At 36.0% G+C, this 23,467-nt stretch overlaps 1 protein-coding gene across 1 annotated transcript in view; it reads left to right on the top strand.

The window, feature by feature from the left end:
• Window positions 1–23,467, top strand: part of THSD7A (thrombospondin type 1 domain containing 7A) — a 675,175-nt gene that overhangs the window by 467,374 nt on the left and 184,334 nt on the right. Inside the window, exons 5-6 of the mRNA XM_058526377.1 lie at window positions 4,074–4,322; window positions 7,508–7,689. Coding sequence (XP_058382360.1) covers window positions 4,074–4,322; window positions 7,508–7,689 — 431 coding nt within the window. The remainder of the gene's footprint in view (window positions 1–4,073; window positions 4,323–7,507; window positions 7,690–23,467) is intronic.

Genomic DNA, 23,467 nt, shown 5'->3' with positions numbered 1-23,467 from the left:
AATGTATAGTTCCCCTAAGCTCTATAGTGTCAACTTTTTGCATGGTCACAATAAAGGAGAGAATGGTAGAGGATGGCAGCTGAATAATTTAATAACCATGGATGATTTGGTGACCCTATTTAGTCTCACTAACAATCACAAAATGAAATTAATAAACATCATTGTGCTCATGGGCCTACCAAAGCTCACTAAAGGCCATGTGTGAATTATGCAGGCCTAAAATGAGCCCCAGTGTGTGAGTGCTCAGCTACTCCTGTGGCCTTGGCTTTGAACTCTGATATACTCATGAGTTCTAAAAGCATACAAGCCATCCAGAACTTTCAACTAAACCCTGACCCTTAATTCTGGATCTGACCACCGAACATTTCTGCCTCTTGGATAAGTCCCGGATATCTATATCAAATCAAGATATTAATGTTGAACTCATTTATCAACTGCCAGAAACTTGCTTCTCTTTCCATGTTCTGCATTTCAAAGAATTGCAATGCTGCTCACCAAATCGCTGAAGCTAGAAACTTCCAAGTTATTTAATGACTCCTTCCTCTCTTTTAACCCTTTCAACTATCCATCAGGTTGTATGGTTTCTAGCTCCTCCATACATATGCTTTGTAACTCCTTTTAATTTCTACTGCCATTGCCTTTGTTGACATCTTCATAAACATTATAGGCAGAAAGATCTAGTTAGAATCCCAGTTCTGCTACTTTCTAGACTTGGTTGAGACATTTAGATTCCATTTCCTTATCTTAAGAAAAAAAGGTGCATTTCCACCTTACAGAGTAGTTTTGAGGTTTACATGAGATATTCTAGGTAAAACTCAACACAGTACATGACTTATAGAAGACATTCAGTGAAGGTTGACCTCATGTTCATGATCATACTTCACTCAACTTGACCAATGACTAGGACATAGTAAGCACTCAATATATGTTTATTACGAATATTAATGTTGTAATCATCATCATCACAGTCTCCCTGCCTCCAATCTTGTACCCTAACATTCCATCCTTCACACCACCATCAGAATCTACATAAAATAGTAATATCATCTCCTTTTTGCTGCAAATCTTTCAGTGGTGCTCTCACCCACAGGAGGTGCTTTTCTGGATCTATGCAACTGCCCTTGATCCGACCTAGGCTTCAATTCCATTCTTATTTCCACTGTCCAACACAAACTCCTTACCTTGAAGCTAAGGAAAAAATCTGTATTTCCCCCACCCACCACCAAACAAGCAAAAGCCTATTTTATTTTATATCTCCATTAATTACCTTCATCTCTATCTGACAAATTCTAATACATTGTTTAAAATTCACCATAGTAACCTACTAGTACTTCATATAATCTTCTGTGCCTCCCCAAGCAGAATGCTTCCAACTTAATTACTGTAAGCTTGTCTTTGTACTTCTGAAGCCCAATATTAAGTAGCGTTATTTAATACACATTTGTTGAAATAATGGTTTGGGGTATTGGAAAATTACAGGAAAGAGAAACTATAGATAGGTAGATACGTTATATATGTCCCATATATTAAAAACTACATAATCATATAACTTAATACTGTTCTCATGTTTCTGCTACTAATTTCTTGTATGTGGGACCTATATTGAAAAATTGTTAACATTTATCAGGAAAACGTGTTTGCTTTGGCTTTTCCATAATTACTAAGTCTTCCTTAGGGCGAGCAGCACATTTGCAAAGTGCATGGGTAGTACAAATCCTGGGGCTGTGAAATAGCGATGCTAGCTGATTCACAATGTGTAAATAACTTTGGCATTGGCCCCAGCTAAAGCAGTTGCTCTAACAAACTGAGATTTACAGTCAGTTTAAACTATGAGAAGAAGTAAGGCAGAGTGGTTAAGAAAATGGACTCTGATTTAGAAAATCCAAGTTCAAATTCCAGTCTACTACTGACTAGCTATATGATCTTGAACACGTTCCCTAACCTTTCAGAGACTCCTTCCCTATGAAATGTAAATAGTAATGGTACCCACATAAAAGGATGATTGGGAATATTAAATGAGGTAATATGAGTTAAGTTTCAAACTTAGGCTATACAAACTTTCAGACACACAAGACTCACAAGACTACTATAGGCCACATTTGGCATCAGTCTGCATAGAAGGATATAGAACAGGAACCATAAGTTGTCATCATTGTAGCATCAGACATTCCTCATCTGGTGGGAATTCTCTTAGAAATCCATGCAGCACACCTCAGATGGAAGAAGGTAAATTCTACATCAGGCAGGTCCAATAGGTGCCTTCGCTTAAAAGTCTCATGCCCCACAGAAGCTGATATCTCTTGAAGCAATCCCATTGTCATAGCCTGCAAGGTCCCCACAAAAAAAACAAGCCCTGATCCAAGAGTTGACACATTCAGGGAAGCTCAAAAGTGTGGCTGCCTACCAGGTATTTCTAGTTTCCGCAGTATAGATGGAATTTATCCAAAGGGGTTATTTTATCACAAATAATATGAGCTAGTAACATAGCTGACATCCCAACTTTCCTCAGGTTACCAGGGTAACTGTAATTGGAGGCAGTTAACTGATGGTCAAATTCTCTACAAAAGGTTAAAAAGAATTGTTAATCCTCTGCCTGTACATAGAACATGAACCTGAAAAGTATTACACAGAGGATAATATGTGCATGTGTATATGAAAACAATCTCATAAAGGATAAGAAATGTATCTAAGAGGAAATAAAACATGGAGAATGTTGTAAGAGGTCATCATTTTGCCTGATTTTCATGGATAAACTCATAAGCATAACAGTGAAAACTTGCTCATCACAGACAAAGTTTTGCTCTATGGTTAGTGTTCTACCTAATGAATCATTAATACTCAGTACATGACATTTGAGTAAAAAAGGTATTTTGGTTCTCGCTGTTGTTGTAAGAAAAACAGAGCTGACTCACAGGGCTCTTTTACCACCACTCTCAGATAATTCTTCCCAGACCTCTCAACTCAGACAAATTGACTTTGATGCTTTGAGCTCTAATTGTCTCCTAGGAATGCAATTTTCGTCCACATGCCAGTAGAATTAAGAAGATTGAATGTGAGTTGTTACATTAAAATGGACCTGCCTCTCTGTATGGTTAATTACCATAGTTAAATATAGCACCTGAATGACAAGACAGAATTAACAGTGCATTTTCCCATGGGAACAGATGGCTCTATCATGGAGACAGGCTGCCTGTGTCTTGTAAACATGCACTATTGGATATTGAGAATGGGCAAGAGTTCAGCTAAGAATCAACACAAGGCCATCCAATTCCAGAAAACTCCTCAAAGTGCATATGCCCTTAGTCATTGATATCCATAACATCATCTTCATCTTCATATGTAGACATTACAATTTAGAATCCAACATTCCTATAATTCAAGTAGAAGTAGATAGATAAGAGTTTGAACATAAATACTTTACTGAGGAATAAATATTAGAGATTTATTTAGAGGATATCTCTATAGTAATATAGATATAAATAGATTTATACTTCTAATGCTTATGATGTATTTAATTAAGATATGCATATGTATACTGTGTATTAAAATGTGAACTGGAAAAGTTGTTGTATTTGAATAACCATACATTAGAATGTGACAACTGAAGTTTCAAGCGATATTAAAAATAATGTTAAGCATATATTAAATTACTTTTTCTATTCAAAACAATATTGTATTTAGTTGGCCAGGCATGTTTATTTAAATCACTACGCAGAATGGAAATTATCATATGTTAACAGTTCTTGGTTTCTCATTTTCTAAATTAAAACAAATCTGGAATGAGTGAAATGAACAATATGGTAAACTTAGTTTCAGCCAATTTTGCTTAATCCCTTTATTTTCTATTTCCTATGAATGGTTTAACAACTCTCACAAAATAGGAGGAAATGCAGATGTTAGCTTTGAGTCTAAATGCTTTTACATATTGTAAATGTTATATATTTTCACTGAAATTGGAATTCCACCTCGAAGTAGAAATAAAAACGTCCAAGCTGATTTCACTCTAAAGTGTAGAAGACAAAGTACATAACTGCCTGTGAGTCTGTGTTGAGAATATCAATGTTCTTTTGCAGCTTTTGCCAGCAAGAGAAGCTGCCAGTGACCTTCCAGTCCTGTGTGATCACCAAAGAGTGCCAGGTGTCGGAGTGGTCAGAATGGAGCCCCTGCTCAAAAACGTGCCACAATATGGCGTCCCCGAAAGGCACTCGTGTAAGGACACGGGTCATCAGGCAGTTTCCTATCGGCAGTGACAAAGAGTGTCCGGAACTTGAGGAAAAAGAACCCTGTGTGTCTCAAGGAGATGTGGTTGCCCCCTGTGCCACGTGAGTAAATGAAGGACTGTAGCCTCTGCTGCCATGTCTGCCCAAATTGCATGTTTGTTCAGCTGTTTGATTTCAACTGAATAGTACGTTGAGAAATAGTGATTTTTACAAATTCTAAGTGGAAAAATAAAATCTCTCTTTACAAACAGCGTCCGAAAAAAAAATATGGGTTTTACAGAATAAAAATGTCTTTAACAAGCCATATTTCCAAATCTCCATGAAGGTTAGATTTTATATATTTTCCATAAAATATATTATTGGCAAACTTTTTCTGTAAAGGGGAAGATAGTAAATATATTAGGCTTTATGGGCCACATATGTCTCTGTAGCAATGATTCAACTGTGCCCTTGGAACTATAGACAATATGTAAATAAATGAGTGTGGATATGTTCCAATAACACTTTATTTATAAAAACAGGGGACAGGTTGGATTTGGTCCTTGGGTCACAGTTTGTCAACCCCCATTCTATACGGTAAAATAAACTTTCAAATTATAGGTTTCTGTTAACTTATTGAGCAAGTTCTATTAAAACTCAGTACTGTATATAACAAATCCTATGGAATAGAGTAAAATACTACATCAAAATAATGAGACTTTAAGCTCCTTAAGGACAAGGATTGTGCTTTTTTTTATTTTTTAATCACCAGCATATATCACAGGGCCTGGCACGCAGTAAGTGCCCAATGAATGTTCATTGAATTCAGATGAAATAAGGCTAATTCTGAAATATTTGGTAGCATAACTGTATTCTTTTTGTCCTTAAAAAATATCATTTCTGGGGCCAGCCCAGTTGTGTAGCGGTTAAGTTCACCCACTCCGCCTTGGCCGCCCGGGGTTTGCAGGTTCGGATCCTGGGCGCAGACCTACTCACTGCTTATCAAGCCATGCTGTGGCAGCATCCCATGTAAAGTAGAGGAAGATGGGCAGGGATGTTAGTTTAGAGCCAATCTTCCTCAGCAAAAAAGAGGAGGATTGGCATCGGAGGTTAGCTCAGGGCTAATCTTCCTCGCAAAAAATATATATATCATTTCTAAGACGTTACAGTGAATTATCTTAACAATAAATATACTTCAGCTTAGTCTAACTATAGAATATTTATGAAACAACTTAGAGAATCTTAGTTTCTCAATAGATATGCACAAGTTTCATTGAGACCTCTGGAATATTCCAGACATCAAAAAGCGTGCCTACAGCTTGAACTTCATGAACCAGTGAGGAGGAATATTAATACTACTACTGCTTCTAACAATACTAATAACAAAGTGATGATTTATACAAGATCTTCAGTTCTGCAGCACTTTGGAATAATCCATTCTCCCGTATGTAATAAATGACTGAAAACTCCAGAGAGCTTCATTCCTAACTGTTCTGGCTGTCTCACCCACTTGTGTGTTCCTCTCCATGTAATAGGCTCGAGGAAGTTGCCAGGATCTCCCATCAGAGTGCTTTGTCTCCTATGAGTTTCTTCTATTTCTGTCTCAAGCTAGGTGTTTTATTCTTTTTCCTCTCAGATATTCAAACACCATTAACAAAATAAATATATATTCTGAGTCTTTCTCTTCTCTGCCTTTTTTGGAGGGTAGCATTTTTTTTTTCAGAAGGTGAAACCAATTTGTATTACTAAAAATCTGTTCCTCTCACAGGACTCCTTAGGATGACCTAAATTGGGACTCCATTCTACAAAAAAATAAAATTTTCATTTTAACTCCCCTAATGAATGACTTGTTTGGTTTTACTTTCCTCGCCCCCGCCTCTGCTGAAGGCATTAATTATCCATGTTTTAGAATTGACCTGAATACTGGACTTCCTTTATACACATATATCAAGAGTATTCCTTGATGCCCCAGTCCCGCACCTCTTTTAAGCCACAAATCCCCACTTATAAAAATTAAAAATGGGGGGCCAGCCCGGTGGCGCAAGCAGTTAAGTGTACGCTCCGGTGCAGCGGCCCGGGGTTCGCCGGTTCAGATCCCGGGTGTGCACCGACGCACTGCTTGTCAAGCCATGCTGTGGCGGCATCCCATATAAAGTGGAGGAAGATGGGCACGGATGTTAGCCCAGGGCCAGTCTTCCTCAGCAAAAAGAGGAGGATTGGCAGATGTTAGCTCAGGGCCAATCTTCCTCAAAAAAAAAAAAAAATTAAAAACAGGTATGAAAGTCAGCTTTTCTGTCATGAAACTTTACATTTGACAAAGCAAAGCATCTAGATCAGACGTCTGAGGGACCATTTAACATTTTTGTCCAATTGAGATGAACATTAGCACATCCATTTGTACCTATGTTGGCTGTTAATCTGATTACTAAGGAAGCATCTTGGTTAAAGTGACACAAAGTGCTACATGAGCCATTTTGTTGGTGCTTTTAGAATATCCATTTTCCTTGAGGTGGAGAAATGCCATCACTTTCTATCTTCAGTGGCATTGGGAAATGGTTCCCTGGCTATCTCCTTAAAGCACGTGTTAGGTTGACAAGCCCCCGACATTTCTTTCACATCATAATCTTGATTGGAGCTTTAATTTAGAATCACGGATAGTCTTTCCTGTGTTCCCCTTGATTAGATACTCAGCTCTTTTCATCATTCGTCAGCACTCATCAGGGACAGCTCAATGCTACAGAAAAAACAGTTATTCTCGACAATAAAGAGAAAACTCTAAATTATGTTATATTCTCGACAATAAAGAGAAAACTCTAAATTGTTATATTTTTTAATCTTAACACAATTATAATTTTAATCCAATATGAAAAAGCAATTTTCATGCATTTTATTAATGGCAAAACAAATGTTTGGGTTGATCATCATTTAGAATATTTTTCTGTTCCCAGATTCAATCTTCCTTTGTTTATAAGCATCAAGAAAGGGCAAGCCGGAGTTCAGCTTAATTGCACATAAAATTTCATGTTTTCAGCATTATGCTCTCTTTTCATAAAATATTTATAAGTAACTTCCAGTAGTTGCAATTAAAACCGGATCATCCTAAATTGAACCCCTCTTTAAATGGAGCACTGCTGAGGATAAAGAAGAGATTGAAATTGAATCTGCCCCATAGATGTAGTAGTCTACCGTTGACTCAAGGGGAAAGTGTTTTTTAGATTAATTTTCTTAAGAAAAAAAAATATGAGAAGAGCAGAGCAAAGTTCTATTCGATAAACATGGTTGCCGCTGCGGGCGTTTTCTTTGCTTAGGTATGGCTGGAGAACCACGGAGTGGACCGAGTGCCGCGTGGACCCTCTGCTCGGTCAGCAGGACAAGAGGCGGGGCAACCAGACGGCCCTCTGCGGAGGCGGGGTCCAGACCCGAGAGGTGTACTGCGTGCAGGCCAGCGACAACCTCGTCTCGCATTTGAACAGCCGCAAGGACAAAGAAGGTAAACGTTATTTTCTTCTCCAAGACTCGCACATGGAGACCAAGCATGAGATCACCCTGCGGGGATATATACACGGCCATTTGGGGCATGAATAGCCATATTTCTGTTCACGTGATGGTTGATATGTGCTATGGTGAACAGCAATTGAAATTTTGGTTGTCAGAAATATTTAATCCAGTTCCATCTTTCGTCACTTCTGATTTACTGACAAGTTTCTCTTTAAATTTTCTGACTTCAGGCTCTGAGTCAAAATTTAGCAGCAGTAATTAATTGTAAAAATAGAATAAAAATCCATCTTATAAGTTTACACATAGAATGCAAGCATATATTCTGAAGCCCAAATTTTCTTTTCTTTATGTAAGAAGTAAAACCTGCTTGTAAAAAACACCTCCTTTTGCACTTTACAATGTGGTTGAAAAAATAAGTTAATTATGATATTGAATGAAAATTTCAATTTGAATTTAAATGTAATAAATACAGAATAAAACTACAGTAAAAAAAATCTTTAACCCAAAGGCATGACTTTTTTTTAAACTCTTTGATTTGGCAGACATATCTTAGAATTTTTGTTTAAATCTCAGTTTGGGGACCAGATATGTGTGCAAAAGGATAAGTGATTCCAAGATTCCCAGGGCTAAAAGTATATATTATTATGTATTAATATTACTCTAGAATGCTAATCATTATTATATCAAGTTTATATTCAATTAGTAGCCCTCTTTAGTCCACACAAATATGAATTTTTTTTTTTTTTTTTTTTTTGTGAGGAGATCAGCCCTGAGCTAACATCCGCCAATCCTCCTCTTTTTTTTGCTGAGGAAGACGGCCCTGGGCTAACATCGGTGCCCATCTTCCTCCACTTTATATGGGACACCGCCACAGCATGGCTTACCAAGCAGTGCGTCGGTGCGCGCCCGGGATCCGAACCAGCGAACCCTGGGCCGCCGCAGCGGAGCGCGCGCACTTAACCGCTTGCGCCACCGGGCCGGCCTCCAAATATAAATATTTTTAAGCAATGCTATAAGCAGACCCTCTTTCAGTCCCTCTACCTGAAGGATGGCGTGACTTCCATCACTCATCCACTCCACGTATAGTATGTATTAGTTACCAACAGAGTTCCAAAAATTATGTAAGGTGGCGAGGATAGAAATATCCATACAAATTTTGGATCGAGAATGTGCTCATGGTCATCATGAGGACACACCAACAAACCAATAGTTATAATGCAATATGATATGAATTATAACGAGTTTTAGAATAACAATAGGGGGATCATAGAAACAGAACCCTTCATAGAGGAGGTGGCACTTGAGGTGAGTGATGACACACGCTCCATACAGTTAACTGGGTCAGAGTGTAAGAGGGAGTCTATTCCAAGAGGAGGGAACAGCCGTATTAGAGCACACCATTCAAGAAAAGCAAAAACAAAAAAGAAATCTTGCCAATAAGGATAAGTACGTTGTGTTTGGCAAGTTGTGATAGGATAGGATAGTATTTCCCAGCAGATATGTTGGATGGAAAGGGAAATGAATAAGGATAAAGACTCTAGTTGATATCAGCAGATGAAAGACCATAAAAAGGAGAATATTCAGAGAAGAAATCTGATCCAGAATGACCAGAAAAGAAGAGACAGAACCAAGAGAAATGGATGTTTTAAAAAACAAAAGATGAGATGGCTACTCTGCCTCTCCAAAACAGGAGTGACAGCAGTGACCAGTAATTCATGGAAAATAAGCACTGAAATTGTGCATTTGCAACTTGCATAATTTAATTGTTTTGTATCCACTAACTTTACATAGCTTGTCAGCTCATTTGGGAATCTAGCCTAGGGATACATTTTACTACTAACGTGCCTTGAGGTTCTAAGGAAGTAGCATAAAACATGTGATGTTAGTACATTAATATTTTCTTGGCCACTTGAATGGCTACATTTTTAACACTCTTAGGTGGATTTATTATAGCAGTCCTTTCAGAGTAGTATAATTTTATTGCTAGAGGTAGATCAGATTTTAGTTTCTGAATGTCAATTATGTCCTGTAGGTTATTACTTTCAAAAGATCCTTCAGAATTCTGAATTGCAACTGGATATATTTTTAAATCATTTTGTCATGGAGTCCCCCTACTACTGTCAAAGCACTGCAGAGCACCAAAAATAAAAGTCACAGAAAAAAAGGAAAACAGAAAGGAGATCATTGTTAAGATGTATCTGTTGGACTAAAGCAAATGCCAAAGCAAAGATCAATAGATATGGAAATAATCAATTTGCCTGAAATTAATATTTATCATGTGAGTATGTAACATGAATAACTTAGGAATTTGTGTCATTTCATATCAAATACCAAGAATATTAATAAGCTTCTTATAGTCTTTGCAAAAACAGTTAATTCTCCCTAAAACTTGCAGCTTTTTTTCCCTCAGAACTCAGACTATGTGAATTTCCCCCCAGAAGCACTTAACATTTCCCAGTGGGAAACTTATTCAATCCACCAGCATCCCAAGAGTGACATGTAAAGACTATAAATATGTGTGAATGGAGAACAGTTAGACTGTGAGCTATGAAGATTGTTCACGGTCTGTCTTCCTTCAATAAATATGAAAGAATAAAGCCTACTTTATAAAGAGATGGAAACCTCTCAAAATAACTCTGTCAGTCAATCCTAATAAAGATACTGATCTCAAGAAATCCTGACTGTGTAACCATGAACAAACTGCCGTATGAGCAATTCATATTGTACTAGGTTTGAAGAACAAAGTCTACACTGTTGTTTTTGCAGATTCACACAGTGTTCTATAAATGTCTTGTTTTCACATGTAACCAAGCTATTAAAAATACTTTAACTCAAAATAAAATGCTTTAACTCAAAAATAAAATTTCTGGATACAAAAATACTGAAAACAAGTGATATGAAATTCACATAAACTTTCTTTATTATCTTGGCACATCCTATTACACAGAGGAATGGTGATGACCACCTTAGAATAAGGATAGGGCCACATTAAATCACTTTATTCATTGGTGTATTCTCTACTAATAACTGATTCACACCACACTGGGCCATAAAATTTCTCCTCCGCGGAGCTAATACATTTAATTTCTAGAAAATCAAAATATGTGTTATTAAAGTACTCACAAAGTATAATGTATGATATTCACAACTTGGTATCTTATCTATGTCAATGGAATTATATCATCAGAATATTTAAGTTGGTAGCATCTATAGACAATAGGAAAAGTATATCTACTTGGTGTTGGAGAGTATCCACATTTTATTCATATATTGCTGCTGGCCATGTAACCCTCTCAATCCTGTCAACCTTTCCTCTATGATATTCAGAAAAACAAAATTTCTATTATCACTTCTTTACAAGAAAGACTTGACAAGTTCTTTACTGAGAAGAATTAGTAGTTAAACCGTTGACGATTTCTGTTCAGCTGGCTGATCAGAATTCCAGTAGGCTGTGAAGAATGTCCAGCTTCTGCTGGCATGAAATCTACCCTTATCAGAATATGACAGGAAGAATCCTTGTCCACAGGGGGATTTCAGTATAAGTCCTAGAAAGCTGATGAAAATGTTGCTGATCACTGAGTGCATGAACATGAATTGATTTTTTATTAAGATTTCAAAGTGAAATGAAGGTAGATTTTAGCTCTAGTAACTTAAGAAATTCTTCCATTTGATACAGATTGACCATGTTTTTAAATAGGGAAAACCAAAAGTATTGGTTATAAAGCATCATGAAGCTTACCATGATTTATATTATAGGAAACTTAAGAACATTCTTTTGTAGAAAACATATTAAATAGGCCATACTGAAATCTGGGTAAGGTCTGTGGGATTTAAGCTTATTAAGAAAGACAGCCTGGATAATGAGCCTGTATGATGACATAGAATGAGATAAAGCAGCAGAAAGGCTTGGAGGATCAATGGAGAGATGGACAGAAGGAAGGATGATTCAACTGTGAATGGGTGGACATAAGGATGGATAAAGAGCTCATGTTTTCTCATGTTCTGCAAAGAAATAAGGAGAATAAAGTAGTCACCATCTCTAAATAAATTCTTTATAATTGTAGTCTTTTATCTACAGTTTCCACAAACTAGCCCACTTTAGTCAAAGCTATTTTGAAAAAAAAAAAAAAAAGGCTATGCTTATGGTGCTATTTCCCTGTTATTTGAGAAGGTAAATATCAAAGTACATCGAAGTCTAGTGCTGCATCTTTCCTATCCATCGCTTTTGAAATAACAGGTAGGTGAGACTATTTTATATGACATCTCAATCAGAAATGTGTATCAGAGATTCTCTGTACATTCCCTGATACAATCCTTAAGGCATCTAGGAAAGGTAGTAGTTTACTTTTACTTTCTATTTTGCTAGAAATAGATCAAACCTGTCCCATGAAATAGATATGATTTCATGTTTCTTGACTTTCTATAACATCATTATGTAGATGTAAATTATAGAAAAACATAAAAAGATTTTTAAATTTACTGACTTTAAAATGTCATAGGATATCATAGTTATATAAACAGATATATAAAGTTTGGTTATGAACACTTTTGTTGAGATAAATTAGTGTAGGTGTGAAACGTTTCATAATTTATCATATTTCTAAGCACACTACTTTGTGCTCTGCTAATCTTAATATGGAAAATGAAAAAGGAACTAAATCACACGATGACTACATTTTGAAAACATAGCCTATACTGATGTGGTGGGTTGCAAAAAGCACTGTAATATAATTATAGAATAATTAAAACATAGGTAATCCCTGAAGGAATCAGATCCTCCTCGGAAATCAGTTCCCTGGATATTTTGTGGGAGAGAAGGGCTGTTATCCTCTGAAATTTCTCTGTGATCAGTAGATTACAAAATGAAAAGTGAGGTGCCAAGAGGTATCAGCCACTGGGATAGAAGCTAATAAAAACTTACATGCTGGAAATTAGATTAAGCTGGTCCATGGTCTACCCCAGTGGTAACTTACGATTTTGAGGGGAGGAAGAGCTGACTGATGAGATATCAAGAAATATTCAACCAAAAAGGCAATCAAAGAAAAATATAGAGGCAGCTCAGAAGTCATGTAAACAAGAAAACAGTGCTTATAATGCCTTGACTTACTTAATGTTTAATAAACATTTGCTGTTTGATGTGTTTACTCTCCCCTTTGTAAAATGGTACAATTTTCTTTTAATTTGTCTGAAAATTATCTCTTGAATGTTTCAAATACACTCTTTTATTAAAAGAAAATTCTCTACTTCAGCAAGGGGCTATATTCACACACACCCTGCCTTTCACCCCTGAATAAATAACTGTTCACACCTTTGACTTCAAATAGAGGAAACATGATCTAGTTGTTAGATCAAGTGACGAAAGTCAAAATTCATGCACTTTGTTTCAGTTTGGCCCCTCATTTAAGAGAACATTTTTTATGTATCTATTTTCTCTTTTCTAATTACAGTAGATAGCTTAAAAATCTTTTGACTTTTCCTCTTAAGGCTACTTTCAGAAGAACCCCAGACAGATAATCAGGAAACCTGGTTTTCATTTCTGCTTGGCCTTGTATCTCTATGCACATTACTTAATTTTATTTGCTTAAAAATACCTATTTATAAATGACTCTTCTGTTCCATTTCCACCAATGTGGCAGATTATAATAGCTGAAAATCATCCTTTACAAACACCTAGACGTGCAGGATACAATATGGTTTTAAATGCTTTTAAGAGCAGAACTGAGGTCTCAATTAACTAAACCAGGAAGGTTGAGCTGATGATGCTTTCTGTGTCTGCGCTTGGGTGGGGTTGGTATAGGAGGAGGGTTACACATTATGGGGACTTTGGAGGAGTGAAGCCTATAAGGGGCATGACATAAAACTTTTAGCCAGAGAAGGAGAGTTCAAGAGAAATACTGCATTACTTCATCTACCTCAATGGGTTGCTATTTAATGGGTTATAGCATCAATGAGTGAGCAGAGAAACTTAACTTCTCCTAAAGGGAGATGACAAGGAAGTAGCTCAGCCTCAGCCTCAGGTCAGGCCAAAAGCAAACCTCTCCTAAGAATTCCAACTATGGGCCTGTCCTCATACTACTTTAAGTTTTAAATTTATGGTACTTCCATGAGTCGAAAGACCACAAAGCTGAAAAATTAATATAAAAAGTGGTGTCAGGCCAATGGTACTACTGGGGTGCCTGACATAAGCAAAACCAAAAACTCTAAAGTGGGGAATACCTTAGCCTAAGGCACAGGGTTTCCCCAGATAAACTGCACCATTCAAAATTGTGAACTACGTGAAGAAAAATAATCCATCGTAAAGATGATTTAAACTGCCTAACAAACAGTAAGATTAGACACAAGGTTGGAAATATTAGAAATAGCAGACAGAGACCATAAAATACATATACTAAAACTTATTAAAGATGTAAAGGAAAAAATTAACACATTAAATATAATGAGTCACAGGGCCGGCCCCGTGGCTTAGCGGTTAAGTGCGCGCGCTCCGCTGCTGGCGGCCCGGGTTCGGATCCCGGGCGTGCACCGACGCACCGCTTCTCCGGCCATGCTGAGGCCGCGTCCCACATACAGCAACTAGAAGGATGTGCAGCTATGACATACAACTATCTACTGGGGCTTTGGGGGGAAAAAAAAATAAATAAAATCTTTAAATATAATGAGTCACAATGAGAAAGACCAGATTTAAAAAAAAAAAAGAAGTTCTAGAACTGAAAAATACTTTTAATGAAAATAAGCAAATAAATGGATAAATTAGACAGATTGAGCTAAACAGTTGTCAGTAAACTGAAGACAAATGTAGGGAGATTATGCAAAATGCAACACTGAAAATAGAATTTTAAAATAAAAGTGAAGATAATAATCATGCAGCATTAAACAAGAAGATTCATAATGAGAGAATTAAGAGAAAAGATGAGAGAATTTTCTAGAATTGATGAAAGACAAGAATGTACAGAATCAAGAAAAACAATTTCCAAGCAGGATAATAATATAGGCACACTTAGATACAATGTAGTGAGATTGCAGCTCATCAACTGCAAAGACGTGTTAAAAGGGATAGAGAGAGGGAAAAAATTAACTAGAAAGGAATTAACAAATTAACAGTGAAATTCTCAACAGCTACAGAAAAAGCAAAATAACAAAAATGATATATTAAAAGTACTGAGAGGAAAATAAATGTCAACTTAGAATTATTTATCCAGCTACCTATTGTTAAAAACTGTGGGCAAAATTAAGACAAAAGTGACACAGTTTATCTTTCATAAACCTTCACTTAAAGAACTGCTAAATGATAGTGTTTAGGAGGAAGGAAATTGAAGCCAGAGAGAAAAGAATTCAAGAAGTGCAAAAATTTTGGTAAACACCTTGGTAATCTAAATAAGTATAGATATGTATGAAGCAACACTAATAATTTTCATAACTAAAACACTGTGCATTTAGTTAATGAACAACAATCATATATGACAGGAATAAATGTTAAGGAGCATACTGTTTGGGAAAGAGGAGAGATACTGAACATCCTTGTATATTATTGTCATTATGCATGTTAAAAATTTAAGAATAATTATTGAAGAAAAATACATATTTTACTTTAATAACTATTGACATGTAATAATATAATCAATTATAAATAATTAAATTATATGTATATACTTTCCAGTCCAACAGAGGGAATAAAAGGGACTAAATGAAATTCAGTCAATTCAATAAAAGGTACTAAGTACAAGAAAAAAACTCATTTTTTTACTATAGAGATGATCCAACTAACACGAAATAAAAAAGACTAGAAATATGGCTGTAAAATGTCAGAGTCAATGATTATTAAAGAAAATTATTTTGTTTTAATTATTACTACATCTATGAGACCAACCAACTGTATTATAAATGTTTACAGTAATCAAACTAAGAGTGTGGATTACTCAGTTCAAACATTCGCCACTGCTGGCAGATATATAAACAGAGTAACAGACCACGCATTGTATTTCCCAGGCAATGATGCCATCTTTACATACAAAGTGCAGCTGAAAATTTTATTTTTATCAAGGAAATAACGTGAGATTGGCTTAAATTATATATGTGTACAATATTGAAACTATTCAGAAAATTCCATAATTGGATTGATTAAATGCGTTAGATAGAAAATTTTCTTGGATAATCAAAAATTCCCAGAATTTTCTCTGGTATTTTTAGAGTGAAGGACAATCTCCACAAACATAAAACTCAATAAAAATTATGTTGCCAAATTGATATTATTCAATGAAGCGTGAAAGTGATTGCAAACTCTTAAATTGAAGAAGAGAAACATCTGAAAATTCATAAGTATTTCAAACCTATCTCCGTTTCTATCATTCTAGTTTTTCCCAGTTTGCTAATGGGAAAGATGAATGACATTGGCAAAGGAATTATTACCTAGAAAAGATAGTAAAATTCATTATGTATAGTGGTGTCCTGGACAAAGTCATAGATGATGTACTGGTAAAATATGTGAGTGATACTAAGCTAATGAGGATAAAACATATTGGATAACAATTTTATGACACAAAAGGATATTAATAGGCTAAAAACAATGCAATTTCTCCAACAATATAAAGTCTAATGAAATATTTAAAAATACCTACACTTAAGTCTCAAATGCCCACCCTAAAAGAAACTAATGTAATAATGGTGGTGATGATATGACAGTGGCAATATTGATTGCCAATATTGTCAATGACAATAAGATTTATTAAGGCACTGTGTTAATCATTTGGTTGCTGCAAAGATTAAATGCCTAATGTGGAGAACAAACAGTTGGGATCAATGACTTAATGTTAAACTCATTGTATGTCTGTTCTCCCAAGTGTTACTCTTCTGCACATCAGTCATAATCTGATAGAAGTGTTACAGATTTGGATATCTCACTTGGTATTCCTTCATTCACTCAATAAATACTTATTGAACAACTACTAGGTTACGTCACTGATTTAGATGTTGGAGACAGAATGTTTAAGAAAGCAGACTTGATCCCTGTCCTCGGGGAGCTGATAGCCAAATAGTGGTCTTGTATTTACAGCTTCCTTTCCTGGGGGTTCAGAACTGACCCTTCACAAGGCTGACATGGAAAGACCTTTACAGATGTGCCAGTTTGGGGCTCTTCAGTTAAGCTCTGCAAGTTCACTACAACCATGGTCCATTCTCAATAAAGAACTTTTACCCTTATTCATCAGGTGAATTATTTTTCTGGAAGGCACATATCATGAAAATGTAGTTTAAGAGTCACCTAGATGCTTTAAGAAAATGCAAAAATTCCTTCATGTTATCAACTGAGATTGTGATTCTGTAGGTCTGGAATGGGTGCAGACTCGCTGTCTTTTTTATACGCACCATCGTTGCGTATGATCAGGAGTTGATTTTACTGTAAAGCTAATGACAGTCCTTTTAAAGCCCTTTCCAAAGCTTCAGTTGAGACTGGGGTTGGGCGCAGAGAAGTCCAGGTTTTCTGAGCCCCAAAGTTTATGCAATTTAGGGGACCCTCATTATTTTTTTTTTAAAAAGCAAAATTCCAAATACAAAATCACTAAAGTCTCTGCTAGGATCTCCAAAAGGGCTTGTGCATGTGAAGGGCCCTGAACCTTAAGCTTCATGAGCTTTTCTGCCCCTAATACTAACAGATTTTTGGCCTCTGTTAGATCCAAAGAGAATCATTACTTTAAGATGAGAAACAGAAACACAGGCATAACGTGTCCTGGAAAGCCGTGTCTCCCACAGTTCGGGAGGTAAGACGAGGGAGAATGGAGGGCCTGGGCAAAGTCATTATGTGTCTTCAGTAGTAGAACTTTCAGTTCTAATATTGTTCTTATTTACACTCACTGAGCCCTAGTTTTAGGTCCCTGAGCTGCAAATCTTTAGAAAACCACTATATTTTGCTTGTAGTTAAGCTAGGAAATTGCAGAGGAAGAACACCTAACAGTCTTAGATACTGTTTCATCTTCATACCTGTAACCAGAGATGGAAAGAAGCCATAGCTGTTAGTAAAGGACCCTCCATTAATGAAAGAAAGACGGTGGATAAAATGTCGCATAACCTGACACTACAAAGTGACTGTAGTTCATGTGCTTTTTGTAACCCTTAAGCACTTATTTCATCGAGTCTGTTGTAGATGAATGATAGCACCAGAAGGAATTTTGAAACGAGCACTCAGGGATGTGCACTGGTGAATGAATAGCATTTTTTCAGAGGCACACTCCTGCTGTCTAAGAATGTAAAAGAAATGGTTTGTGGCTGGCTGTTCCCTGCCTTGCTGATGATTGCTCAGTAGGGAGTAGCTACTCTCACCAGTGTTAACAGAGGAGTACAAACTACATTGTGGAACTCATTAATATTTATTCCTTCTAAAAGCAATGGGCAATAAAAAGGGAAATAAACCAGGGAGAATAGCAGTGGAAAAAGGAAGCCATGACACCAGATTCATCTTGAAAAGGTTTCGTCATTTATTGCACACAAAAATACACCAGAAATACAGGGATCCATATTATTATTGGTCTGGAATCCACTAAAAAGGCCTCTAGTTGGGTGAACTAATTTATCAGAAAAAGTTATATGTTGAATACAATTTAAAAATTCAAAGTAGCTATATACATTTGATGTACCTTCTTACAATTTCACATTTTCGATATTCAACAAAGCTACATGTTCTCTGTGTCAGTCTGTGCTGTATTTGTCTATGGACAAGAACTTTCTCTAAGCTAAGGATCACCTGTCTGTTGCAACAGAGACCAGTGACATCTCTGTTCCTTTTCTCTTCCTACTCCTTTATTTTCTGCCTTGAAATGCCTTCAATCATTGTCCGGACTATCCAAATATCTCCTCCTATTTCAGTAATCTTTTTCACATTGTAAGACCTCAGTGATCTTTCTTCATCTAAAGCCTATAGCCTTATACTGTATTACACAATTTACCATTTGATTACATATAATTCTATTCCTTTACAATTACCTCATGAATATTCCTGCTAACTCCCCAAGATTTTAAGCTTCTGAGGAGGGCATGGCTTTTTTCCCCCCTAAACTTTCATATTATCTATCATTCTTGCCAGAGGTCTGAGTTAGCACATTTGCTAATTGTGTCATTTAGAAATATCTTTAAGAAAGACAGAGAAAGCCCTTCATTTAGAGGATGTTGACTTCCTAGACATCTAATTTATAGTGTTTCATTTCAGATTAATCTCTATGTCTCACTAACTTCATTCTTTTCTCCTTTGCTTTCTTTTCCTCTGCAAAGGGTTAATGAGATAATGTATGTAAAACACATCCTAGCATAAGACTTTGCACTTGTTATATGCCAAATGAATATGAATTGCTTTTGTTTATGTGTTTACTTTTCTGGTTAAATTGAGAAAAAGGGAGGGATTTTTTAAATAATAGTTTTACTCCAAACCTTTTGCACATAACAGTCATGCATCGCTTAACAATGGGAATACATTCTGAGAAATGTGTTGTTAGGCAATTTCGTTGTTGTGAGAACATCACAGAGTGTACTTACACAAACTTAGACAGTATATATAGCCTACTACACACCTAGGCTATATGTACTAATCTTATGGGACCACTATCGTACATGTGGTCCATCGTTGACTGAAACAGTGTTATGCAGTGCATGACTGTAGTAAAGGCATAATTGTATACTGGCCTTGCTAAATGAGAAACATAACAGAGGATGTATAATTCATGGAGTCTCTTTACTATATATCCCAAAATCCTGCTGTGTACTTACATTATATTAAGTTGCTCCTTTCTTGGAAAAAGTAGACTTTTTTGTATTATTCCAGAGTAAAAAGAAATATAACTAATTTTACTTCTGTAGTTATGGGAGACAAAATAATTACAGCTTCCCTTACTTTGTGACACTGAATCCTTGAGAATTTTAAGCAGCACTCTATTGACAAAGGATTCTGAAGGAAATTCTTGCAATAGCTCTGGTATTGTTTGGTTGCTCTAGAAAGAAAACTTTCATCATTGCTCAACCTGAGAATGCCACACTGGTCCATCTGCCCTTTACATTGCACAGGATGCCTGGGCATCTAATGCCACATTGGTTAGGCAGCACTATGCCTGGGAGACCTTATCTCTTCTTGTCAAAATAATATTAATGAATAGATGCAGAAAAAAGAATTTTTAGAAAAGAATATTATTGTTTAACATGTTCTCAACTAGGTCTGGTTAGAAAATCTTGGATCAATTAAGTTCCTACTTCATTAGGAATTCCAGAAGTACTTTGAAAAAAAAAAAAGTCATGTTTTTCACTAAAGAGGCTTATCGATTTCTCACTGTCCTCCAAAAATCCATAGCAAAGAGATGAGCAAAGAAACTAGTATGTTGTGATAGTGTTTTCCCATTAATACATGACTAAATGGATAATTGGAGAATAATTTTCCCAGACATTCTGAGATAATAAGTGACAGAGGACAGACTCAAAGCCAGTTTTTTCTTTTTTACTCCAAGGTCTAAATTCTATCCAGTCATTCTCCCCTGCCCTATGAATTTGCTTCACAAATGATTGGGTACAGTAACTGTCCACAACTTTATCAAAATCATCAGAAGTAAGTGCATTATGTTAAGTTGTCTGACATCTCTGTTGTAAAAATAAGCAAATAAAAATGCCATGGAGATCTACCTCTTATAACCGAAAATTGAAGGAAAACTAAGCATAATTTAAGCCCTTTTCAGGATTCAACTCACTTAAGAAATTCATTCCTTGAGATGATTCTATAAGGTCAATGTGGAGTCTTGTCCACGGTTGTTTGGACCAGTATTATGTTGAATCATATGAAATTGCTGTTTTTGTAAGTCAGGAGCTTTCGATTAGTGGCAATTGCATATGGTTCAACTGAATAGGTACCTTAACTGTATTATATCAAGTCACCTGGTATGAAATACTCTCTGTCCCAGACTTTCCACTGTCAGAATCAAGCCCGCAGCTACTGGCTGTGAATTGTAGTCACTGTTTCCATGTGAACAATATGCATTTGTGCTGTATGCGGTATGCTTTAGAGAGGGTAATGATTGTCTTTTGTAAAAATATGTAGATTTCTCCATAGTAGATATTCTTTATGGGAAGATAACTCATATTGATGGCTTGAGAGTGACTTGAATTCATCAAGCAGCTTTTACTCTATGCACGGTTAGAAAAGAAATCTTCTGCATTCAATGATGTGATTTTTTTTTAATGCTTACCTATGTCCCACTTTATTTTATGAAAATACATACAATAAAGGGATATAAAATGATTTTAAGCATAAATGGATGAGGAATGTGTGGCAACGGAAAAATGCTAGTAGAAAGAGAAGATCAAATCAATAATGAATATAATAAATCTAATGTACAAAATGTGTGCCATAAGATCCTATGAATTTCTTGAAGTAGAGCCACAAGTTTTGGCTCTAAGCCTTGAATAGCCAATGCAAAGAGGAGTTAATTATAAAATTATGAAATTCACAGTGTCCATTAGACAATAGAAACCAGTTGTAAAGGAAAAGCACAACAATTTCTGGTTTTAGGGTCAGAAGGAAAATTCACCAGCAGGCCTTCATAAAGAGAACACTGTAACTATATTGAATTACAACCTCACTGACATCTTTACAATAAGCACCACAATGAATTTTATAAGGAAGCTTTTTCTTGAAGCAGTTTTCCTAAATGTAGGCCACTAGCATGAATATGAAAGTGTAACTCAGGAAAGGCAAATCAGTGGAGGTTAATGTGATATGGTACAGATTTATAGGTCTCTGCTAAGCGAGATAACCCAGGGATAGAGTTCAGAATATCTCAATGAATGGATGTACGGCTATTCCCTCAGGCAGTCCTCCTCAGAGCTTTGATAGATATTGAGAGGAAGAGAGTTCCCTTATGTCTCCTGAAACAAGGATCTGGAGTACTGCTATTTTGGTTCCTACTTAGATGCAGTTAAACGCAGAGACACATTTTCCAGCCATCATCTAAGTGAGGATAGGATTAGCATCCTTAAAATCGAAAGGCTTGACAAAGACATAAACTTGAATAAAATATGATCCCACTTCGAACAGGGGGATGAGTCTAGGCCTAACCAGATGCAGGGCAAAGAAAAAGTTCAAGCACAAAGGAAAAGCAACAGACCTTAAATCTATTCCATAGCTCGTAACTCAGCAAAAATCTGAATCAGATGCAAAGGAGACCCAGCTTGAACAATAATGTCATCTCTTAGAAGAAGCAATTTAACTTTCTGGTATCTTCTTCAAGATTAAATGATTTCCAATTATAAATCTATGGAACTAAATGAGTTAACTTGAAGTAATAATGATAATGAGGAGGAGGATTAGGAAGATGATAGATAGATGCTTACTATATGTGAGATGCGTTCTGTTTACATTTATTTGCTTATTAGACTTACAAGCCTATGACATACATACTATTATTATATGATATTGAGGTCCAGAGAAGTTAAATAATTTTATCAAGGCATGTAGCTAGTGAATAACATAACCAGTATTGTGAATCAAAAAGTCTGGCTCCTGAACCTGTGCTCTTAACTACTATACTATGAAGTTAGAGTTATTAATTGTAGGCCAGTTTGATATTGGGAAAAAGTTACCTCCCCTCTAAGCGATATTGGTTTTAGAATGTGTGCCTTTCTTTCAAATGGTAGTTAGGTCTCAGAGCCAGTGGTCTATTAAGGTTATTCCTATTTAATGACAATAAAATTATACATGTATGATAATGCCCATATTTCTGTTTTCTGTGGCAGGAAGTCATTCATTCATTCATTTATTCAGCCAGTATTTACTGAGCACCTTCTATGTCTAGGCACTGTTTTAAATGCTGAAAATAGAGAAGTGAACAGCACAGACAAGATTCCTGCTGTCATAGAGTTTATATTTTAATGGAAAGAGACAGACTATAACCAAAGAAATAAAATAAATAAATAAGAAATTATCAGATAGCAATAAGTACTATGCAGAGGATTAAATTGGGTGATGTGAGAAAGAATGGCTGGGTAGTGATATTGTTTGAATGACCAGGGTATTGTTTGGCTTCTGAAAATTGTATATCTAGCCCCAAATTCTCCTCCAAGGAACAAATACATATATTGATCTTTTTATTGGACATCTCCAGTCATAACTCTCAGATGTGCTTGTCTCGCCTCCACACACTCTTGTAATGACAGAATAAATAAGTTTTAAAATAACATCAGAGTACATATATCTGAATAGTATAAGCACCATGATCTGTTGAATAAATGTGTTAAAATAAATCCCTTAAAGCTCCTTAGGGGGAAAAAAATCACTAACCTATTAGGTAACACATAATAAGTGTTCAGAAAATATTTATTGAGTAAATGAATAAATGGACTTAGTAATGACCCTCAAGGGTTGATACATATGATTACTAACTGATTGTTACTCAGGCAAAATTTCTTCCTCTGATAGCCAGACAGATGAAAGTTCTAAGATATGCATATTTAGAAATATATCAAAAAACCTGGTAAGTAAATATTTTAAATCATAAGAAAAGCAAACATATTGTTAGGCTTCTGCTTCCAGCCATATTGAGTAACTGGAACACTCTTAATAAGAATAACTATAAAATTGGGCAAAATATACAAAACAACTGTTTTTAGCCATTAAACAGCAAGCAGAAGACTGTGAACACAGTTGTGAGGTGATCAGTCACTTTTGTCTTCTGTGAAGGGTCTTTCCTAACACAGAGCAGGAAAAGTGAAGGCAAGCATAGCATCAGGTTTTGCTGAACTAAAGAGTCAGA

The sequence above is a fragment of the Diceros bicornis genome, chromosome 3 (assembly GCF_020826845.1).
Source record: "Diceros bicornis minor isolate mBicDic1 chromosome 3, mDicBic1.mat.cur, whole genome shotgun sequence".
Taxonomy (NCBI): domain Eukaryota; kingdom Metazoa; phylum Chordata; class Mammalia; order Perissodactyla; family Rhinocerotidae; genus Diceros; species Diceros bicornis.
The sequence above is the reverse complement of the archived record's forward strand: the minus strand, read 5'-3'. Positions and strand labels throughout refer to the sequence as shown.